Below are 21,343 nucleotides of genomic sequence, written 5' to 3' on the forward strand. Positions count from 1 at the left end.
GTATTTTCCTAACAAAAATTTCGCTTCCACCAGAGATGTGCGAGGTGTTTGTTAAGAACCAATGGAATATGTTATTATATGTTATATATAAATGTTGTTTAAGAACCAATATAATAGGTAAATGAAGTATACTATTGGTTCCTAACAAACACATCTATAGCTACGCATCCATGAAATTTGAAAAAACTCACAAATTACAAAAACAATTTTAAACACAAATCAACCTTTACTAGTACTAATATGGTTCACTATGGCTATGAACTTGTGGTGGTAATTAGTGAGTTTTGCTTGTCACCTGATGATATGTGGATTTTCGGGGCGAAAACGGTCTAGCGGGCTCGGTTTCCCAGATATTCTACAGTGGTAACACTGAAAACGCAGTCTCCATCAGGATGCTTATGTTTTTTGCTAATATGAGAGATCAGTTGACAAATTGGGGCGATCAAACTGCAATTTTAGTATCTAGATTGGGATTATTATGATTATAGCATTGTATTATTATTCAGGACGTAGCACTGGTGTACCTGCTATCCGGGGCACTGCTGGTGTCGCAAAAAGTCGCAGAAGGGGAAGGCGAGGTGCACATGTTCACGGCTTACCCAGGTAAGGTTTGTTGGACAACTTTCTAATTCATCATCATCATATCAGCCTTTTATCGCCCACTGCTGAGCATAGGCCTATCTTCGAGTACGCCATTTATCCCGGTCTGAACCAATCTCATCCAGAAGTGACCCGCAATCTTCCGAATATCGTCCACCTAACGAGCCAACGGATGCCAGGCGTCTTTCGTCTGAAAGCGGCCACCACTCCGTTAACATTTTGGCCCACCTGCCATCACTCTGCCGGGCAACATGTCCCAGCCGGCTCCATTTAAGTTTTAAGTTTCTAATTACTGATGAATATGTGAGAAATATTTTCTCCAAAAAACAAAAACAAGGGGAGGCCTTTGCCCAGCAGTGGGACACCAAATTGGGCTATTAAAAAAAGTGAGAAATGTATGGGACGGCTCATACATGAAACTAAAGTTTCCGAGAAAATACGAAGGAAAACAATTATGCACTACATCTGTACTAGCAACTTATCTTTTTAGGCGAAGTCGAAGGCGGTCTTGCTGTGCTAACCGGCGAGCCATCCTTCTTCTCAATACGAGCGAAACACTTCTCGCGAATAGGCCTCCTCTCCAAGACATCAGTGTACAGTATCATGCGGGAGAGGCCTTCTGTGGTGCTACATATAGCTAATACTGTTGTGCGGAGGTTGTCGCCATTCGTGCGACAAGTGGACTTTGCTCTCGACTGGGTAAGTTACTAATAACTTTAGGCCTCCTTTCCAAGACAACAGTGTACAGTATCATGCGGGAGAGGCATTCTGTGGTGCTACATATAGCCAACTACTACTACTACTAATAACTTTAGGCCTCTTTTCCAAGACGACAGTGTACACGTACAGTATCATGCGAGAGAGGCCTTCTGTGGTGCTACATATAGCTAATATTGTTGTGCGGATGTTTTCGCTTTTCTTGCGGCAAGTAGAATTTGCCCTAGACTGGGCAAGTTACTAGTTAGGACTCTTTAGGCCTCCTTTTCAAGATTGTGTAACGTTTTACGACTTTTTGAACCTAATTTGACTCTGCAACAATTGGGACGATAGATCGGCATTAGTACGAAAGCTTTCTTTCAAATTCAGTTACATAACTTTTTATAACGAAGAGCGCAAAAGTTTCACTCGATCTTACACATCGGTCGGCTTTGTTCACAAATATTACTACAGGCGTCTGTACCGTTTGTTTATTTTTTAGGTGTTCCTAGAGTCAGGTAGAGCTGTATACCGTCAAGACGAAGAGTCTGGCTCCACGTTCATAGTGCTGAGCGGTCGTCTGCGCTCCGTCATAACGCACCCTAACGGCAAGAAGGGGCTGGTCGGCGAGTACGGCAAGGGCGACCTGGTTGGCATTGTGAGTATCCATGTTACTAGGTACCGAGTTTAGTTACTAGAGTCAGGTAGAGCTGTATACCATCAAGACGAAGAGTCTGGCTCCACGTTCATAGTGCTGAGCGGTCGTCTGCGCTCCGTCATAACGCACCCTAACGGCAAGAAGGGGCTGGTCGGCGAGTACGGCAAGGGCGACCTGGTTGGCATTGTGAGTATCCATGTTACTAGGTACCGAGTTTAGTTACTAGAGTCAGGTAGAGCTGTATACCATCAAGACGAAGAGTCTGGCTCCACGTTCATAGTGCTGAGCGGTCGTCTGCGCTCCGTCATAACGCACCCTAACGGCAAGAAGGGGCTGGTCGGCGAGTACGGCAAGGGCGACCTGGTTGGCATTGTGAGTATCCATGTTACTAGGTACCGAGTTTAGTTACTAGAGTCAGGTAGAGCTGTATACCATCAAGACGAAGAGTCTGGCTCCACGTTCATAGTGCTGAGCGGTCGTCTGCGCTCCGTCATAACGCACCCTAACGGCAAGAAGGGGCTGGTCCGCGAGTACGGCAAGGGCGACCTGGTTGGCATTGTGAGTATCCATGTTACTAGGTACCGAGTTTAGTTACTAGAGTCAGGTAGAGCTGTATACCATCAAGACGAAGAGTCTGGCTCCACGTTCATAGTGCTGAGCGGTCGTCTGCGCTCCGTCATAACGCACCCTAACGGCAAGAAGGGGCTGGTCGGCGAGTACGGCAAGGGCGACCTGGTTGGCATTGTGAGTATCCATGTTACTAGGTACCGAGTTTAGTTACTAGAGTCAGGTAGAGCTGTATACCATCAAGACGAAGAGTCTGGCTCCACGTTCATAGTGCTGAGCGGTCGTCTGCGCTCCGTCATAACGCACCCTAACGGCAAGAAGGGGCTGGTCGGCGAGTACGGCAAGGGCGATCTGGTTGGCATTGTGAGTATCCATGTTACTAGGTACCGAGTTTAGTTACTAGAGTCAGGTAGAGCTGTGTACTGTCAAGATGAAGAGCCTGGCTCTACGTTCATAGCAGGGATGTTGCGAATATCCGCATCCGCAACCGCGGAACTTCCGCATTATTTTCAACATCCGCATCCCCATCCGCATAAAATCGATGCGGATTTAATGCGGATGTGGAACAGTTCGGTACAGGAACGTCTTAGCATCGGCGTAAGTGCTAGACTGCTAGGTAATTCAGTCATTAGCCAAAAAAACCTATTAGAAATTAGCAGTCAAGCCTGAGTGGGACTTAATGTACGGAACCCTTGGAACGCGAGTCCGACTCGCACTTGGCCGGTATTTTTAAATAAAAATTACTAAAATGTAATATTTGACGTTTTTTATGTACCTATCTTGACATCCGCATCCGCGGATGTGAGCCTTTAAAAATCCGCATCCGCATCCGCGGATGTCAAAAAATCGGCATCCGCAACATCCCTGGTTCATAGTGCTGAGCGGTCGTCTGCGCTCCGTCATAACGCACCCTAACGGCAAGAAGGGGCTGGTCGGCGAGTACGGCAAGGGCGACCTGGTTGGCATTGTGAGTATCCATGTTACTAGGTACCGAGTTTAGTTACTAGAGTCAGGTAGAGCTGTATACCATCAAGACGAAGAGTCTGGCTCCACGTTCATAGTGCTGAGCGGTCGTCTGCGCTCCGTCATAACGCACCCTAACGGCAAGAAGGGGCTGGTCGGCGAGTACGGCAAGGGCGACCTGGTTGGCATTGTGAGTATCCATGTTACTAGGTACCGAGTTTAGTTACTAGAGTCAGGTATAGCTGTATAGTATACCGTCAAGACGAAGAGTCTGGCTCCACGTTCACAGTGCTGAGCGGTCGTCTGCGCTCCGTCATAACTAGGGTTTGCAATCCGGATCCGAAATGTATGAAATTATCCGGATCTGGATCCGGATCCGCGGATATTCCCACGCATTTCGGATCCGTCGTGCAAACCCTAGTCATAACGCACCCTAAAGCTTTGGATTCCTCCGAAAACGGTGCCGTCATATTACGGCCGCTATATAGCGTTGATTGACGTCACTAGAACGTTGTCTATGTAAACAAGATGGCGCGGTTTCCTAGACGGCGTTACGTTACGTTGATTGTCAACGTAACGTAAGATGACGGCCGTCATGACGGTGTCGATAGTTTCGTGAACGTTTTATTAGATAGCGGTGACGCCATTTTGAATAAATGACACGAGATTTGAATAAATGATTCCGTACTACGATTATTTTCCTCTTCTGATGATATTTCATCCTCCAAGTAAATTATAGATGATCAAGCAAATCTTGTCAGTAGGAAAAGGCGCGAAATTCAAATTTTCTATGGGACGTTATCCCATCGCGCCTACATTTTTCAAATTTGCCGCTTTGACCTTGGTCACCCTTGGTGGATGACGGTGTGTTATGACGCCGTGGTACTTTCCACATGTCTCCACCGTAAAGACGGCCGTCTTTTGCGGCCGCTATATGACGGCCGTCATATGACGGCACCGTTTTCGGAGGAATCCAAAGCTTAACGGCAAGAAGGGGCTGGTCGGCGATCTGGTTAGAATCGTAAGTAGCTGAATTTATTGGCTATGTAGCGAACTGTGGACCACAACATTAGGAGCCACCTTAATAGGGAATATTACGCGAAAGTCTGCGTAGGGGGCGCCACTCCCAAAACAAGTAAACAATCTAAGGGTCTACCACAAACGAGAGAGTCGACATTTTGTTATCTAACTCTATCACTTTTGCATATTCGAGCGATAAAGAGGCAGATAGCTGAGTTTCGATTTCGCGTTTCCCGGTAGGCCCTTTGTAAACAAACCGCCTTGATGTATCAATGTCATATTTGATTGTCTGTGAAAACTTGTCAAAACACAGTTTAAGGTTCAATATGTTTAAGTTACTCTATGGTATACTTAAGTCACTAGTGCTTTAAAGAGATCAGGGATGTTGCGGATGCGGATTTTTTGACATCCGCGGATGCGGATTTTTAAAGGCTCACATCCGCGCATGCGGATGCGGATGCGGATGTCAAGATAGTACCATAAAAAACGTCAAATATTACATTTTTGTAATTTTTATTTCAAAAAACGGCCAAGTGCGAGTCGGACTCGCGTTTTAAGGGTTCCGTACATTAAGTCCCACTCACGCTTGACTGCTCATTTTTAATTAGGTTTTTTTGGTTAATGACTAAATTACTAGCAGTCTAGCGCTTACGCCGATGCTAAGACGTTCCTGTGCCGACCTGTTCCACATCCGCATCCGCATTAAATCCGCATCGATTTTTTGCGGATGCGGATGCGGATGCGGATGTTGAAAATAATGCGGAAGTTCCGCGGTTGCGGATGCGGATGCGGATATTCGCAACATCCCTGAAAGAGATGGAAGGAAGTCGGCATTCGCACTATTTCCCCTCTGCCGAAGCACATGCCCAACTGGGCACCCACACAACTAGCGCGGTGCGTGTTGTGACTCGTCCGTACACAAAAAGAGATCGAGGTGTGCAAGATTTGTCTTTGACGTGTGTTATTTTCTATGTATTTGTGTCGTCATTACAGATTGGATTTTGTATGTAGTGAGTGAGAAGTGCGACTGTGTGCACGTTTCCCCCCGCAAAAAATGGCAGATTGATTAGTACGGTCATAGAGAAAAAAATACATAGATTGCTCACTCCATACATCAGTTTTAGTACCAAAAAGACTATTAGCATCTAGCATCGAGTAGCGGAACTATCAGTACTGCTACTTGACAATAGATGTAGCACAGACCGGAAAGTCTTATGCTGTTGAGATAAGACTTTCCGGTCGGTGCTACATCTATTGTCAAGTAGCAGTACTGATAGTTCCACTACTCGATGCTAGATGTAGACACTGAAATTAATAGTCTAACTGATGTATGGCGTGAGCACTCTCGTCTTACTATATTTCTCTATGGTACGGTAAAATATCGCTTGGGCTCCTCCCTTCCGAAGTGTCGGAAGCCGGTGTTGCTCGAAGGTTATGTGAATCTACAATCCAGGCAGACCGTTCAATGCGCAAAGGAATGTACCAATAGGGATGTTGACATGTATCGCGAATATATAGCATGTTATGTTTTTACCATAGCAGGGAATATTAGAACGCGGAAAATCATATTTTGCAAGTGTAAATATGCGTAATAAATTAATTAAAAGTAATCAAAAGTATTTAAAATAATGCCCAGTATCACGTGACTGCAAACGCCAATCGGAGCGCGTGACGTAATCACAGTGGAATCACCAAAGACAAGTTATAAAACCTGCCTAAGTGTCTACAGATTATCGTACCGAAACGCGATCTTGGTGCGGTGCGGCGCACGAATCGATAGTGTGTAAGGTGGTGCGTTAAGGACGCAGCTATAAGTTAGAGCGAGAAAGAAGGTCGCTGTCCGATGCGGTAGTTTGTTAAGGCTTTAAAAAAAATTGTCAGTTGCCATATAAAGAATTTAAAAAAATGACTGACAGCAGTTTGTTTAAAACGCCGTTACGTCATCAAGGTCACGTGACAGTTTGGAGCGTTTAGGCGCGAAATTTAAACACGTAACTTATTATACATGTTTTTTTATTCAAAATTAATGAATATATTTTTTTAATATTTTTTTCTGTAATTATTACGTGTCTATCTACAAAATGAAACCAGTTCCAAAAAATTGTCAACATCCCTATTGTAGCTGCTTATTGGCGTAAAGTGTCAATGTCAACATTATAGTAGGTACATTACATACCTAGGGAGGTGAATTCGTGAATGCTCTAGATCGCAGGTGTTTGTGCCCCGAACCGAAGGTGAGGGCCATAAATATGCGATCTGGGGCTTTACGAATTACCGCCCGTGGTTTGTCTTAAAGTTTTACGTCTTTCCTTGGCCAGGAAGTGAGATTTTCTCCTAGCGTAGCGGGGAGAAAATCCCACTTACGGGCTTAGGGTGATGTAAAGGTTTTGATTTAGGCTGTGGCCACGCGGTGCCTCTCTTTGCGAACACCATCTGTAAACGCAACATATGTGACGTTTTCACCCAAAAGGTACCACATTGTCGGTTGTCAATAAGGTTGATTTCAAATTGAAGCTATATGGAAATAGCGCCTTATTAATAACCGACAATATGGTCAATATGAAGTACCCTTATTGTTTTGTGCGTAACCTCCCCTTATTTCATTAGGAGTATTGCGTTTTCAACAGGATTTCATATTTGTCGTTTTGCCAGGTGGAGATGGTGACTCAAACCCGCCGCAGTACGACCGTGATGGCGGTTCGAGACTCGGAACTGGCCAAGTTGCCAGAGGGCCTTTTCAACGCGATCAAGCTTCGGTTCCCCGTCGTCGTCACGCGGCTTATCAACCTGCTGGGACACAGGATATTAGGTCTTTATTTAATTCCATTTACTCATTCATTCCTTTCATTCATTCAGGCACTCATTAGATTCTTTCATTCGTTCATTCATACCTTTAATTCGCTCATTTATTCCTTTCATTCACTCACTCATTCCTTTAATTCACTCATTCGTTCATTATATGCACTCGTTTGTTCGTTTCGGTCACTCATTGTTTGAAGCCATGGCTATGTTCCGAGTTACGCTCACAGCGCTCACAGCACGCTCACGATCGGACCGATTCACGCTCATAGCGCTTACATGAGATATCGTGACGCCACTGATGACGTTAATGGATGACATTGGACATTGGACATTGATGGCGCTCACGATGCTCACACTCCCAGGCGTAAGCACCGTGAGCGCAAACGTCAAGGTGACGTTTGACAATGACAGGACAGGCGCGAAAACTGTAAGCTGTAAAGCTTTGGTTTCCTCCGATCACAGACAATCCAACCTCTAGACATAGCATAGTCGCGCTACCCCCTCTGCCACACATACGGTAGCGTTACTCCATCTTCGAGTCAATCCCGTGCCGTGATTGGTCGGTGTCTTTGAACGGACCAATCACGGCACGGGATTCGCTCACCTCGTCCCCCCGCACCCCCGTATTTTTGGCAGCATCGGTTTCATGAAAGAATTGGCCTAAGCTCAGTCTAGAGGTTGGATTGTCAGTGCCTCCGATAGCGGTGCCGTCATATAGCGGCCGTCTCCATACAAATACTACGACATCCATATTTAGCCGTATTATTTAGTATGGAGACGGCCGCTATATGACGGCACCGCTATCCTAGGAAAACCGATCTTCAGCGTTGTGAGCGTGTTTCGGAACATAGCCCATATACTCTTTCATTCGCTTATTCACTCATCCATTTTATTCGTTGATTGAATTCACTCGTTCGTTCCATTAATTCAATTCATGCGTTAATTCCGTAATTCACTGCAATCTATGCTTTCAACAGGTTCATGGCAGAAGCCGACAGCGGGTCTCGGCGGAGCGACTCTAGAGCCCCGAGTATCCGCGCACAACTTTTCAACTGTAGCGGTGGTGCCTGTTAGCGATGACGTGCCTCTCACCGCCTTCACTTACGAGTTGTACCACTCCCTCTGTGCTATAGGCAAGTCTATGTACTAGTAGCTAGCCGAAATGTTGAGCCTTTTCTATATTCTGCTACACACAGTGACAGCTACGTTTCACCTGTCAAAGATGGCCGTTGAAAGAAGCTTAAAAAATATATGCAGTATCTTACACAAGGGTCTTAGGAGAGGCTTTAGAGCCCAGAGTTTCCGCGCACAACTTCTCAACTGTAGCGGTGGTGCCTGTGAGCGATGATCGCTCACCGCGTTCACATACGAGTTGTACCACTCGCTCTGTGCTATAGGCAAGTCTATGTACTAGTAGCTAGCCGAAATGTTGAGCCTTTTCTATATTCTGCTACACACAGTGACAGCTACGTTTCACCTGTCAAAGATGGCCGTTGAAAGAAGCTTAAAAAATATATGCAGTATCTTACACAAGGGTCTTAGGAGAGGCTTTAGAGCCCAGAGTTTCCGCGCACAACTTCTCAACTGTAGCGGTGGTGCCTGTGAGCGATGATCGCTCACCGCGTTCACATTCGAGTTGTACCACTCGCTCTGTGCTATAGGCAAGTCTATGTACTAGTAGCTAGCCGAAATGTTGAGCCTTTTCTATATTCTGCTACACACAGTGACAGCTACGTTTCACCTGTCAAAGATGGCTGTTGAAAGAAGCTTACAAACATATGCAGTATCTTACACAAGGGTCTTAGGAGAGGCTTTAGAGCCCAGAGTTTCCGCGCACAACTTCTCAACTGTAGCGGTGGTGCCTGTGAGCGATGATCGCTCACCGCGTTCACATACGAGTTGTACCACTCGCTCTGTGCTATAGGCAAGTCGATGTACTAGTAGCTAGCCGAAATGTTGAGCCTTTTCTATATTCTGCTACACACAGTGACAGCTACGTTTCACCTGTCAAAGATGGCCGTTGAAAGAAGCTTACAAATATATGCAGTATCTTACACAAGGGTCTTAGGAGAGGCTTTAGAGCCCAGAGTTTCCGCGCACAACTTCTCAACTGTAGCGGTGGTGCCTGTGAGCGATGATCGCTCACCGCGTTCACATACGAGTTGTACCACTCGCTCTGTGCTATAGGCAAGTCTATGTACTAGGAGTTGAAATACATTGCGAAATTCTGCCATTTGAAGACCCAAATGTCATGTCGAGAGATATTTTACTGAAATTGCATTTTTGACCTGGTTTAAAAATGTACAGTATAGTTGGTCTGTCAGTCTTTTCGGTGCTAGTACTAGTGTAAGACAAATATAGTATAATTATCTCGGTCTATGTTTGAAACGAGACAGTCCTTTAACAAACTATAGTATATATAGTGCAAAATTGTTTTCCCATCGTATTTTCTCGGAAATGTTCGTATTTCTCATGCTACTTCAGTCAACCTCAGTACTTTTTGTACCGAGACTGACTGAAATAGCAAGACACCTTCGTACATGTCCGTGAAAATATGATGGAAAATAATTATACACTACATCTGCGGGCTCAGCACGGTTCCATTTTTCACTATCACTATTTCCACTATCACTATTATCACTTTTTTCGACTATCACTATGCCCGTCACTTTCGCACTTACATACTTGTTAGAACGTGACAGGCATGGTGACAAATGATAAAAATGCGACCGTGCTACTAGGGCTGTAATAAACTTGCTTTTATGTAATTTGGTCTGACCTACTTGTTCTTTTACAGGGCCGACAGTTCGCCTGACCTCAGACGTTATAAGAAAGCTGTTGGGTCTTACAATAATGGACCCCAACAACGAATACCGGCTTAGCTCATGGCTGGCGCAACAGGAGGATAAACACAAGGTACTCATTTTAAAAGGCAAAGGGTCACAAATTACGTATTTACAGTAAAGCTAGCAGTGACAGAGCTTCGAGTCTAAATTATAAAAATAATATTGGTTTTATGTAAAGCTGAAAATAACGTATACTTGGAAACATTAAAACTGTCTATAAACTAAACAAATTAATACTAATAACATTGAAATAAAACTACCTATTTAAAAATTTAACAACAATAGAAAAAATACCCACCTATGAAAAGTCCCCGAAGTCTGTGCCCTGCGGAAGGGTGCCCATGAGGCTGGTTACATTACCTCGCTGGATGGCCATGCCTATTCTTTGACCTAGGAATGAGCCAGCTCTAGGGTCACCCGAGGTCTCAAGTAGTAGTAGTTTTATGTACATGTATATAATATATTATTTTAGACTGCGCTTTCAAGACGTCTTTTGAGTGAGTTTTTTAGACTTTTTGGAGCGTGACCTAAAACGACTTATGCTATAATCCGGTTCGTAAATCAGATTTATACATTATTTTATTTCAGGTGGCACTTTACCAGTGCGACCCTAGTTTGACACAGTGGACGCAAAGGTGCATTCGACAGGCGGATTGCATCCTAATCGTGGCCCTCGGAGACAAACAGCCTAGCATTGGAAAGGTTTGTATATGTACATAAACAATAGGGTATTTGACTACTAGTCAAATCAGTTTCTTTTTTCGATATATGGAATTACCTACTCTTTATAGTTTTATACGGGTTTTAAAATAGAAATTGCGTCTAAAAATAACTGCTGTCTACGTTTCTCTATTAATCTTTTGGGGCTTTATTTCATGCATGGTGTAAAATAATGTATTTTAAATACAGTCAAATACCCTATTACGTAATATACATCTATGTTTTTGTTTCTTAACCAACATCAGTTATGGTATACGTTCACCTTTATTTTGCGGTTATAAAAGAGACGGTGTAGTACAGATTTATCTTTTGAACTTGGCTTGACACGCTACCGCGTGTCTAGATGTAGTGTAGTGCATAGTTAATATTTTCCATCGTATTTTCACGGAAATTTACGAATCTGTCTTAGTATTTCAGTTAGTCCTGGTACAAAAAGTACTGAGGTTGACTGAAGTAGCATGACAAATACGAACATTTCCGAGGAAATACGATGGAAAACAATTATTCACTACATCTGTAAGTGTAGTGTCCTAATAATTTTACACGAATTTTATCTATTGTAGAACTCTGTCTATTAACACATTCAGTGCCGAAAACCCGACTATCGGGTATTTTATGATTCCGTTCCCAGGCCGGACGACCCGACAGGCGACAGCTTTATATGAAGAAATTTTTGTGCTGATGTCTCGTTTGGCTGGGCGGCAATTAATGTGTTAAGGAAAAATATTTTTTAACTAGAAAATATAGTAATAAACATTACTTTTATTCACTATTACCACAGATAGAGAAAGAAATCGAGCGTCTAGCCATCCGTACACAGAAGGAACTAGTTCTCTTGCACCGCGAGGGCGGAGCCAACCCCAGCGGCACCGTCCACTGGCTGAACATGAGGACCTGGGTCTCGCAGCACCACCACGTGCGCTGTCCGCATCGCATGTTCACTAGGAAGAGCCAGTACAGAGTTGTAAGTATACTTACATATCCTTTCGTCCTATTTTTTTTATGTTAGCCTATTTCGTGTCCCACTGCTGGGCAAAGGCCATCCGCACATTTCTACACTAGCAGGTAGACTAAGTTCAGAAGCATACGCAGTTAAAAGAATCTGTCAACTAGCAGATGTTGAGACAGCACGGCTGGTGTATTTTGGATATTTCCATAGCGTCATATCTTATGGCACTTTATTATGGGGCAAAGCCGCTGACATTAATTCAATTTTTGTTTTACAGAAACGTGCTGTACGTAACATATATAATTTAAAAACACGAGTGTCTCTCAAAGATAAATTTAAAGAAATCAATATTCTCATTCTCACTGTTGCTTCCCAATATATTTACGAAAATATAATGTATGTAAGAAAAAATATTGACATGTATAAATTGAATAGTGACATACACAATTTTAACACTAGGAATAAAAATAAATTGGCCATTCCAAAATTACGTTTAAATAGAGTAAATAATATGTCATTTATGGGGAACAGTATGCGGTTTTATAATAAGTTACCGTCTAATTTTACGAAATTGTCAATGCATAAATTCAAGTCAAAAGTGATACGACAGCTGTTACAGAAAGCTTATTATACTGTTAAAGAATTCGTAGAAGATAAGGATGCATTTATGTTAAAGTAGAATATTGTATATATAGTTACAAGATGACATGTAAAAGAGCTAGATTTAAAGAATAAACGTTTTGATTGATTGAATCCTGTGTCGAAAGATGGCAGTAAATTTACTGTGACTTCAAAATTTACTTTGACAGTACGCCTCTATGCTACATTCTCTTTGGTTTTTGGGTGCGTCTTAAATAGTGCGAAAATCCGCTCAATGTAAATGGTACTACTAACACTTGCCTTACCTTTCAGAGCGAGCTATACAGCAAAGTGCTGATGTCAGAAGCGAGCGTGCACTCTGACTTCTCCCGTCTCGCTCGCTGGCTTACCGGGACGTCTGTGGGTCTAGTGTTGGGCGGCGGAGGCGCCCGCGGCGCGGCACATGTCGGCATGATACGGGCCATACAGGTACGAAATATGTAAAGCTACGAGGCGTAAACGAGGCAAGGCATGTTCCCAGTCAGAGTGACAAAAGTTGGCCGTTTTAAGAAGTGCCTGACGGGTTCGCTTGTTGTGTACACGACATCAGGAAAATTGAAGACAACTTCTGGCTGAGACCGGCTCCGGATAAGTGGAGATAAGTCTAGGAAAGTGCTGATGTCAGAGGCGAGCGTACACTCTGACTTCTCCCGTCTCGCTCGCTGGCTCACAAGGACGTCTGTGGGTCTAGTGTTGGGCCGCGGCGGCGCCCGCGGCGCGGCACATGTCGGCATGATACGGGCCATACAGGTACGCAATATGTAAAGCTACGAGGCGTAAACGAGGCAAGGCATGTTCCCAGTCAGAGTGACAAAAGTTGGCCGTTTTCGGGTGAAAGAAGCGCCTGACGGGTTCGCTTGTTGGGTACACGACATCAGGAAAATTGAAGGCAACTTCTGGCTGAGACCGGCTCCGGATAAGTGGAGATAAGTCTAGGAAAGTGCTGATGTCAGAGGCGAGCGTGCACTCTGACTTCTCCCGTCTCGCTCGCTGGCTCACAAGGACATCTGTGGGTCTAGTGTTGGGCGCTGCTCATGTCGGCATGATACGGGCCATACAGGTACGCTGTACTACAGAATATTTAATCTTATTTCCTACAAAGCTACGCTACCTACGGCTTATAAGTACATACATTAATGAAAGAAGAAAGAAAGAAAATAAATGTATTCAGGACGGTTACAATATTGCTTAAATCTATTATTACATTTTCATTAATTAACACACTTTTAACTACTCATTCTGTTTACTAAGAGTTAAAACAAACCATGTATTTGTTTACAGGAAGCCGGCATACCAATCGACATGGTGGGCGGAGTGAGCATAGGCGCCTTCATGGGCGCCCTCTGGTGCATGGAAAGGAACATAACCACTGTCACACAAAAAGCCAGGGAGTGGTCACAGGTACATAAAACTCTCTTATAGTTCGCTTATGCGAATCATTCTGTTGGTATTTTGAGTATTTTGATAACAAATGTTCTTAGGGCCACTTGTATCATCCCACTAACCCAAGGTTAACCGGTTAAACCTAGAATTACCATGGTTACCAATACAATTTGACACTGGGTTAATTGCAAAAAATCCCCACGTTTTTAAAATAATAACATTTAAATTACAGAAAATGACCCAATGGGGCAAGCAGCTAATGGATCTGACATACCCAGCGACATCTATGTTCTCCGGGCGACAATTCAACACCACCATCCGTACGACGTTCGGGGAGGTCCATATAGAGGACTTATGGCTACCCTACTTCACTGTCACCACGGATATCAGCGCGAGCTGTATGAGGGTGCATAGACATGGTGAGTTGGACTCTATGTGTTACACGTTAAGGTTGGTATTGGAGTGCAAGAGTGCACTGAACAAGTGAACACGCATTCTAAATTCAAATAATTTCAACTACAGATGTATGTGCATAATTGTTTTCACTACACCAGCTCGGAAAGCTTACTTTGCACTTCAAAAACTTATAGCAAAGTTGTATTTTAATCACATGTGAGGCAAAGTAATTAAATGCAAATTTTGAGTTGTTTTCTTATGTTTGCTGGTAAAATTGACTTTTAAATAATGATTTTGGATGATAAATATTTAATAACATTCGTTTGGATTTGATTTGGTTTGATTTTGTTTGATATTTTACATTTAATATTTGCTTCGGGTTGGTGTGGTGAAAAATTTTGTGTTTCACTCGGGGGCAAATTTTATTTAACCCTCGTGCTTTGAAACCCTCGCAACGCTCAAGATTCGATTTTGGAATCTTTCGCTTGCTCGGGTATCAATATTAGCACGAGCGGTTAAACAACAACTTTGCCCCCTTGTAAAACAAATAACTATTTCCGTCCTATTTTCTCGTTAGTATTTGTCATGCTACTTCAGTCAACCTCAGTGCTTTTTGTACCGAGACTGACTGAAATAGCAAGACGAACGAACGTGTACGTTTCCGTGCTGGAAAATAATTATGCTACATTTGTAGCTATTTTGATCCCTATTGTAGTGTAAGTGTAACAAACTAGGGATGGGCAATCTCTTGTACTCTGATAAATTTGGTTTTCAATCGACACGGGAGCCGTACGGAGCCTAACCTCCTGATGCCCGATGTTCCGTATTTAGAACAAACTTGAAAGTTCACAAAATTTTGTCCTAGTTAAATTTTTGGATATATTCGTTGTAGATTAATAAAAAAAATACATTCGAATTGTGCTGGGTCTCAAGAGGTAGTTACGTAGTTAAATTACATGCAAAAGTAATTTGTATTGGAAACACTCGGTTGGAAACGAAATCATTAAATGGCAACTGCTTTTACACGCGCTTTATGTAGTTTTAACGTACATTGTCCAGTCACCTGCAATAATATGTTACACTACGAAGGCCGCAAAAATATCTGACATTATCTTATTTGTAGAGCCATAAGAGCGTGTCACATATTTTTGCGGTCTTCGAAGAGTAACATATTATTGCAGGTGACTGTACACCTATATAAAATTAAATGTACTTAATGTTAACTAACGCTTTAATGCTTATGAAGCAGGTATTTATACAATTTAATCAGTTTATCTCAATACGGAATACCTAACTTTATTTTTTACATTGTTTTTATGATTAGTAACAAATAATTGCTGTAATTAATTTTTGCAGTATCCATTACAACTTGATATACGTAACCTTAAGTTTACAATTTGTGACGTTCCACTACGAAAGGTACCTTATGGCGGTCGGCGCTTACGTCGCGTAGTACCACATTAGTATTGAGTCGCCGATATTGGCGTAAGCGCCGACCGCCATAAGGTACCTTTCGTAGTTGGATGTCACATTTATCTTTATTCATTTGTGACTCAAGTAAAGTTGATGTTTAATTTATTTTAGAATCTTTTTTGCTCTTTTTAACCTATGATACTTCTGTTATCCGTTTTAAATACCTTAAGATTTCACCAATTTCCTTTTTGTCGTTGGAAGGTATATTTATCGAACCACTTCCGAATGTCGGCCGATTCCAACTATTCATGTCAGTCAAATTTCTATGTATATTCAAATGTGACCTTAACCCCTCATTTCCCAGGACCTCTCAAATCCATACAATTCCGACTCCTATTGGAGCCACTGGGATCTGAGAGGTTAATACATTTTACGACAGTTACTACTTACCTAATATCAAAGAGTTATTGTTATTGACTGTCTAAGATGTGTAAAGTCTAAAATAAATTTGAGTCTCGAATGACATTTGATGTAGATGGCGCTGAACGACTACGTATATCCTCTAGCCGCCCAAAGGCCTATAAAATAGTCTCCTATTACGTTCTTCTCTGAATCTTTATTGTGATTAATCAAAACTGCATTTAACTGGGCAAGTTTCGATATCTGGGCTCGGGGATATTATGCGATAACTCTGAATGTCAAATGTTGACGCTTGGCCAGTCAGTGCCCGCTGATGAGTATAGCGCCATCTGGTACGGCTGTCAAACTAACGCTTAGAACGCACTGCGATTAATTTCTTGCGGTTTCAGTCTTATTTCTTGCGGTTTCGGTCTTACAAGTGCGTGCGCTTATGAAGCATGCCGTGCGTTACACTGTTCGCGGTTCTGAAACCGCAGGAAATTAATCTCAGTCCGATCTAAGCCTAAGAAAGCAAGTTTATTTTGTAGAACCTGCCTCTCTGACAAATCTTACAATCAATAACTCTTTGCTAATATTTAATTTAATGTTATTTGACTAACACAACACATTCATGGACAGGAAATTGTTTTGTTTTATGTAAGTTTTTTTGATCCGCTTCCGCTGGCGCCTTTACTAACCCAAGCCACGAGTTAACTAATACACGAAACCATTTTACATTGTAGGTAATACAGATGTAGTGCATTATTTTCCATCGTATTTTCACGGAAACTGTTAGCGGGGCTCCGAACGTAGCCCTAACTGACAGCACGGCTGTCATCGGGGCGATCTGTCAAGAATTCAAGATGGCTTCCCGCGAAAACCACGAAAGCATCGGTCTCGGGCCGGCATTGCCGTGCGTCCAGTTCGAAAATAAAGCAATTACTCAAGACCTAGTGCGTTTTACTGTTATTAAAACGTACGAACGTGTCTTGCTATTTCAGTCAGTCGCGGCCATAGACTAGGAATCCTCTAGACTGAGCATAGTAACGCTACCCCCTCTGCCACTTATACGGTAGTATTACTCCATGTTCGAGTCAATCCCGTGCCGTGATTGGTCCGTGTCTTTGAACGGACCAATCACGGCACGGGATTCGCTCACCTCGTCCCCCCGCACCCCCGTATTTATGGCAGCATCGGTTTCATGAAATAATTGCTCTAAACTTAGTCTAGAGGATTCTTAGTCTATAGTCGCGGTAGTAGTACTGACGTTGACTGAAGTAGCATGAGAAATACGATGTCCGAGAAAATACGATGGAAAACAATTATGCACTACATCTGTATTGGTGTGGAATTACCTCAACAGTTCTGCAGACCAGTACCGAGGAGATACACAACGCTACACAATTTATAAAAGCCAAAATAGCTATGCATTTTAGTAACTAAACAAGTTTTGCTAAATTCAAAAATGTGTGACTACTTTGTTCTTACATGTCACATAACCGTCGAAGACACAATCTTAAAAGTAGAATAGATAACTCATTAATAAAAGCTTATTTTGTTAAAATTCAGAACAAAGGTTATTGTGATTTGTACACATTTGTTCTGTTCAGGGAAACAGGAGTTGCGATTTCTAGAGCTAAGTAAATTCAGTTTTAAGATGAATCGAATGCGAAAACAATTGTTTTCCTACGTATTTTCTCGGAGACGTACGAAGACTACGGTGTCTTGCTATTTCAGTCAGTCTCGTTACAAAAAGTACTGAGGTTGACTAAAGTAGCATGACAAATACGAACGTTTCCGAGAAAATACGTTGGAAAACAATTAGGTATACTGGATCAACCAAATCTTGTCAGTAGTAAAAGGCGGCAAATTTGAAAAATCGCGGGTTAGCAACACTGTGTTCGAATAATTCCAAAATCGCGTGTCATCTGTGTGTTATCTGTGGAATGTGGATCGTGAATGACAGCCATCATCTTATTGTTTACATTCTGAATCATTTCTATTTCAAGAGAAATTTCTGCTGTCACCATTAAATACCAAGATTATGCATGACCTCAAGCAAAGCTAAGGTGCCTACAATGTACAATCATGCTCGTTGACGGTAAACATTACTAAAATTTGAGGTTATGATAATTCATTCGAACTGACGTATGAAGGGCGGAAAAATAAACACGTTTTGGTTCGATGTACATTGCTGCTTTTCTTAGCACAATTCTGCTCTTTGAGTGTTACATGGTATTACCTTACTTTAATTTGCAGTACATTGCTACTGACAAGATTTGCTTGACGCACTATACTTATGCAGTGTTCCTAAATACTGTCATTTAAGGTTGTGTCGACGATCTAAAGTCATACCATGAAGGCTTGTCGAAAATTGGTCCATACACCTATTGCGGTCCGTTCATATCGTTGTACGTTTCTCTATAACTACAATGATAGTGACACTCAGTATGACAATGTTGGTTTTCGCGTATGTTTTACGACGATTTTGATCGTCAACGTCATACTTTCAACCAGAAGGGTACTTATTGTCGGTTGTCAATAAGGCGCTATTTCCATAAAGCTTCAATTTGAAATCAAACTTATTGACGGCCGACAATGTAGTACCTTTTAGTTGAAAACGTCACATATGTTAATAGGCATTTGATACGTCAAAATTTTGCTAAATGATCATATGGATATGTCAGTGCCAAATGTGATGTTTTTGTTTTTGAAAAAAGGCCGTTAGACAGTGTTTTTGTTTTGTTTTTGTAAACTCACCGCTTTCTTTTTGAAATCAGGTTTATGCGATTTTCTATATTGATGAAGTGTTTTAAAAGTTGACTTTTTTGTTACACTATTTGTATAGGGCTGCCAACATTGTCGTATTGCCTATTTCCCCGCGTCGTCCGCTACAGTATTTAGTTTTTATTTTGTACAACCACACTCACCTGCATTTATATGTGCTCGTATGTTTGGTCGAAATGTGTACGGAACTGTACGTGTCGTGTTTTGAGAGCTATTATTATGTATTCTTACATAATGTCCCACGCTATAGTGTAATGAGTAAAGTTGAATACGCTCTGTTATTTAGCCTTACGTGTATATATAGTTTGGCTAATTAAAATTCATCGTACTAGCATGGACGAATTAGACAAGATGATTGACAATGTCTATAACTATCGCCTTCCTCTAATATTCAGCGCCACTTATTCTATGTAAGTTGATTTATAAATAATAAGTAAATAACTCAACTTCCTTTCAATAGATGTCGCTGCCATATTTGTGTATACACACTATATGTCTTCTTGTTTTCGTCCATGGAACTGCAGATGTAGTGCATAATTATTTTCCATCGTATTTTCACGGAAACGTACGAACGTGTCTTGCTATTTCAGTCAGTCTCGGTACAAAAAGTACTGAGGTAGACTGAGATGGCATGACAAATACGACTTTTTCCGAGAAAATACGATGGAAAATAATTATGCACTACATCTGTACATTAAATTACGCGACAACACTTCAACATTATAATGTTTGACCTATAATATTGCCGCAAAGTGTTATCTAAGTAGTAACTATGATTTTATTTAGCCAAGCTTTTGGCTTCTGAATTTGTTAGCCAAGCTATTGGCTGTATGACAGGACGTTGAAACGATTTTTAAGCTGTTTCTAAGAAAGTACCGAACGCTGTTTTTTTGCGAGACCAAAACTGTGTGTTGTATTGTTGTATAAATAGTGCCATTCTCAATCAAAAGGGTACTTATTGTTGTTTGTCAATAAGACGCTATTTCCATATAGCTTCAATTTGAAATCAACCTTATCGACAACCGACAATGTGGTTTTGGTTGAAAACGTCACAAATAAACACAACACATTGATGTCTTCTTATGTCGACATCAATTGAAGGGCTGTTTACAAAAACAACATAACTGACTACACTGGTTGATACCTGAAACGATTAACAATGTTCTTAAAAAAGTGTCAACCGCTCTAAGCAGTTATGTTGTTTTTGTAAACATCCCTTCAATTGTGCAGTCAATGTTTTTAAAGTTACTTAACATGAAGGCGTTCTGTGTTTTTCAAGCAAGACAGCTTACTTATCTAATTATACTATGCCCTAAACTTCCCCATAACAGTATTTTTTTGATATATATCTATAATAACGTATACGAATCCGACATTAGCTTTCTGGGTTTGCCATTGCTTATCTAATTAAAAAATGAAGAGGAGCTTGTGATTGGTTTACCGAATAATGCTTTGGGAGTTCCGTATGTGGAACGTTTACTAAAATCATAGTAAATAATTGAAAATCGATGCGTTTCAATGTCGGGTTGGATTAAGAGGAAAGGGGACGAAGGCACGTGATCGCTTCTCCATTAAAACGTTGACCCCATTTTCCTCTCTGGATAGGGACTAGCACTATAGAAAATATATTTACGCAATTTGTAAATTAAACACAGCTATGATTATCCATATTTGATTTTTATAGATTTTTTAATTATTATAAACGTTATAGAGTTAGACCAAGAAAAGTATGCAACGACCAGTTCGCCGGACGGTATTGGCCTGTCAGTTCGGAGCTGTCAACTTTTTGTTCTAACTGACAGGCCGATATCGTCCGGCGGACTGTTAATCAGTGGGCCCCTTAACTCTTAAATAATCAATAAGTCGAAAAAAGTCAAACGAAGGGGCATAGCTATAAATTGTGTAAAAATATTATCCATGATGTCAATATTCAGGGAGGAAAATGGGGACTACGTTTATATGGAGATGCGGTCGTCCACTATCGTCTTAAACAATATGTATGTAGTATTGTTTGCATCATGTTTCATATAAAACCCCCTTTTCTTCACGTATATGCATGAGTGTGGTTTTCGTTACTCATATTTTACATATAATTTTCTGTCATCAACTCTCATACTGTTTTGAACCGTACGTGTAGATGTGTTATCGCTTGACAACTGTCAATAGTATAATTTATATGTTTAAATTTTAAGTAACTTGACAAATTATATTTGTAATATTTTCTTTGAAATTAGTTTGAAAAATTCACCAATAGTGATAATGTAAATATATTTTATATTTGCTCTATTTTATGTTAAATTCTGATATTATTCCAGATGATTTGCGAATAACCCTATTCTGTATTTTGATTTTAGAGGAGTCGGCTTAACAATGTTTAACAAAATTAGTTGTGTATTGAAAAAAAACATTAATGTTTTTAAATAATGGTCGACAAACTAAATACATTAATAGTAACGTGGTTTTAGTTTGTTTATCATAACAACAACATTTAAAATATATTTAACA

The 21,343-nt window shown here is 41.4% G+C and overlaps 1 protein-coding gene across 1 annotated transcript in view; it reads left to right on the forward strand.

The window, feature by feature from the left end:
- LOC134661247 (neuropathy target esterase sws) overlaps positions 1-21,343 on the forward strand; it is a 54,761-nt gene that overhangs the window by 21,910 nt on the left and 11,508 nt on the right. Inside the window, exons 13-23 of the mRNA XM_063517234.1 lie at positions 507-603; positions 1,091-1,299; positions 1,799-1,954; positions 7,157-7,313; positions 8,284-8,439; positions 10,104-10,222; positions 10,741-10,854; positions 11,654-11,836; positions 12,734-12,889; positions 13,742-13,861; positions 14,076-14,262. Of these exons, the coding sequence (XP_063373304.1) occupies positions 507-603; positions 1,091-1,299; positions 1,799-1,954; positions 7,157-7,313; positions 8,284-8,439; positions 10,104-10,222; positions 10,741-10,854; positions 11,654-11,836; positions 12,734-12,889; positions 13,742-13,861; positions 14,076-14,262 (1,654 nt within the window). The remainder of the gene's footprint in view (positions 1-506; positions 604-1,090; positions 1,300-1,798; positions 1,955-7,156; positions 7,314-8,283; positions 8,440-10,103; positions 10,223-10,740; positions 10,855-11,653; positions 11,837-12,733; positions 12,890-13,741; positions 13,862-14,075; positions 14,263-21,343) is intronic.

Source organism: Cydia amplana, chromosome Z (genome assembly GCF_948474715.1).
Source record: "Cydia amplana chromosome Z, ilCydAmpl1.1, whole genome shotgun sequence".
Taxonomy (NCBI): Eukaryota; Metazoa; Arthropoda; class Insecta; order Lepidoptera; family Tortricidae; genus Cydia; species Cydia amplana.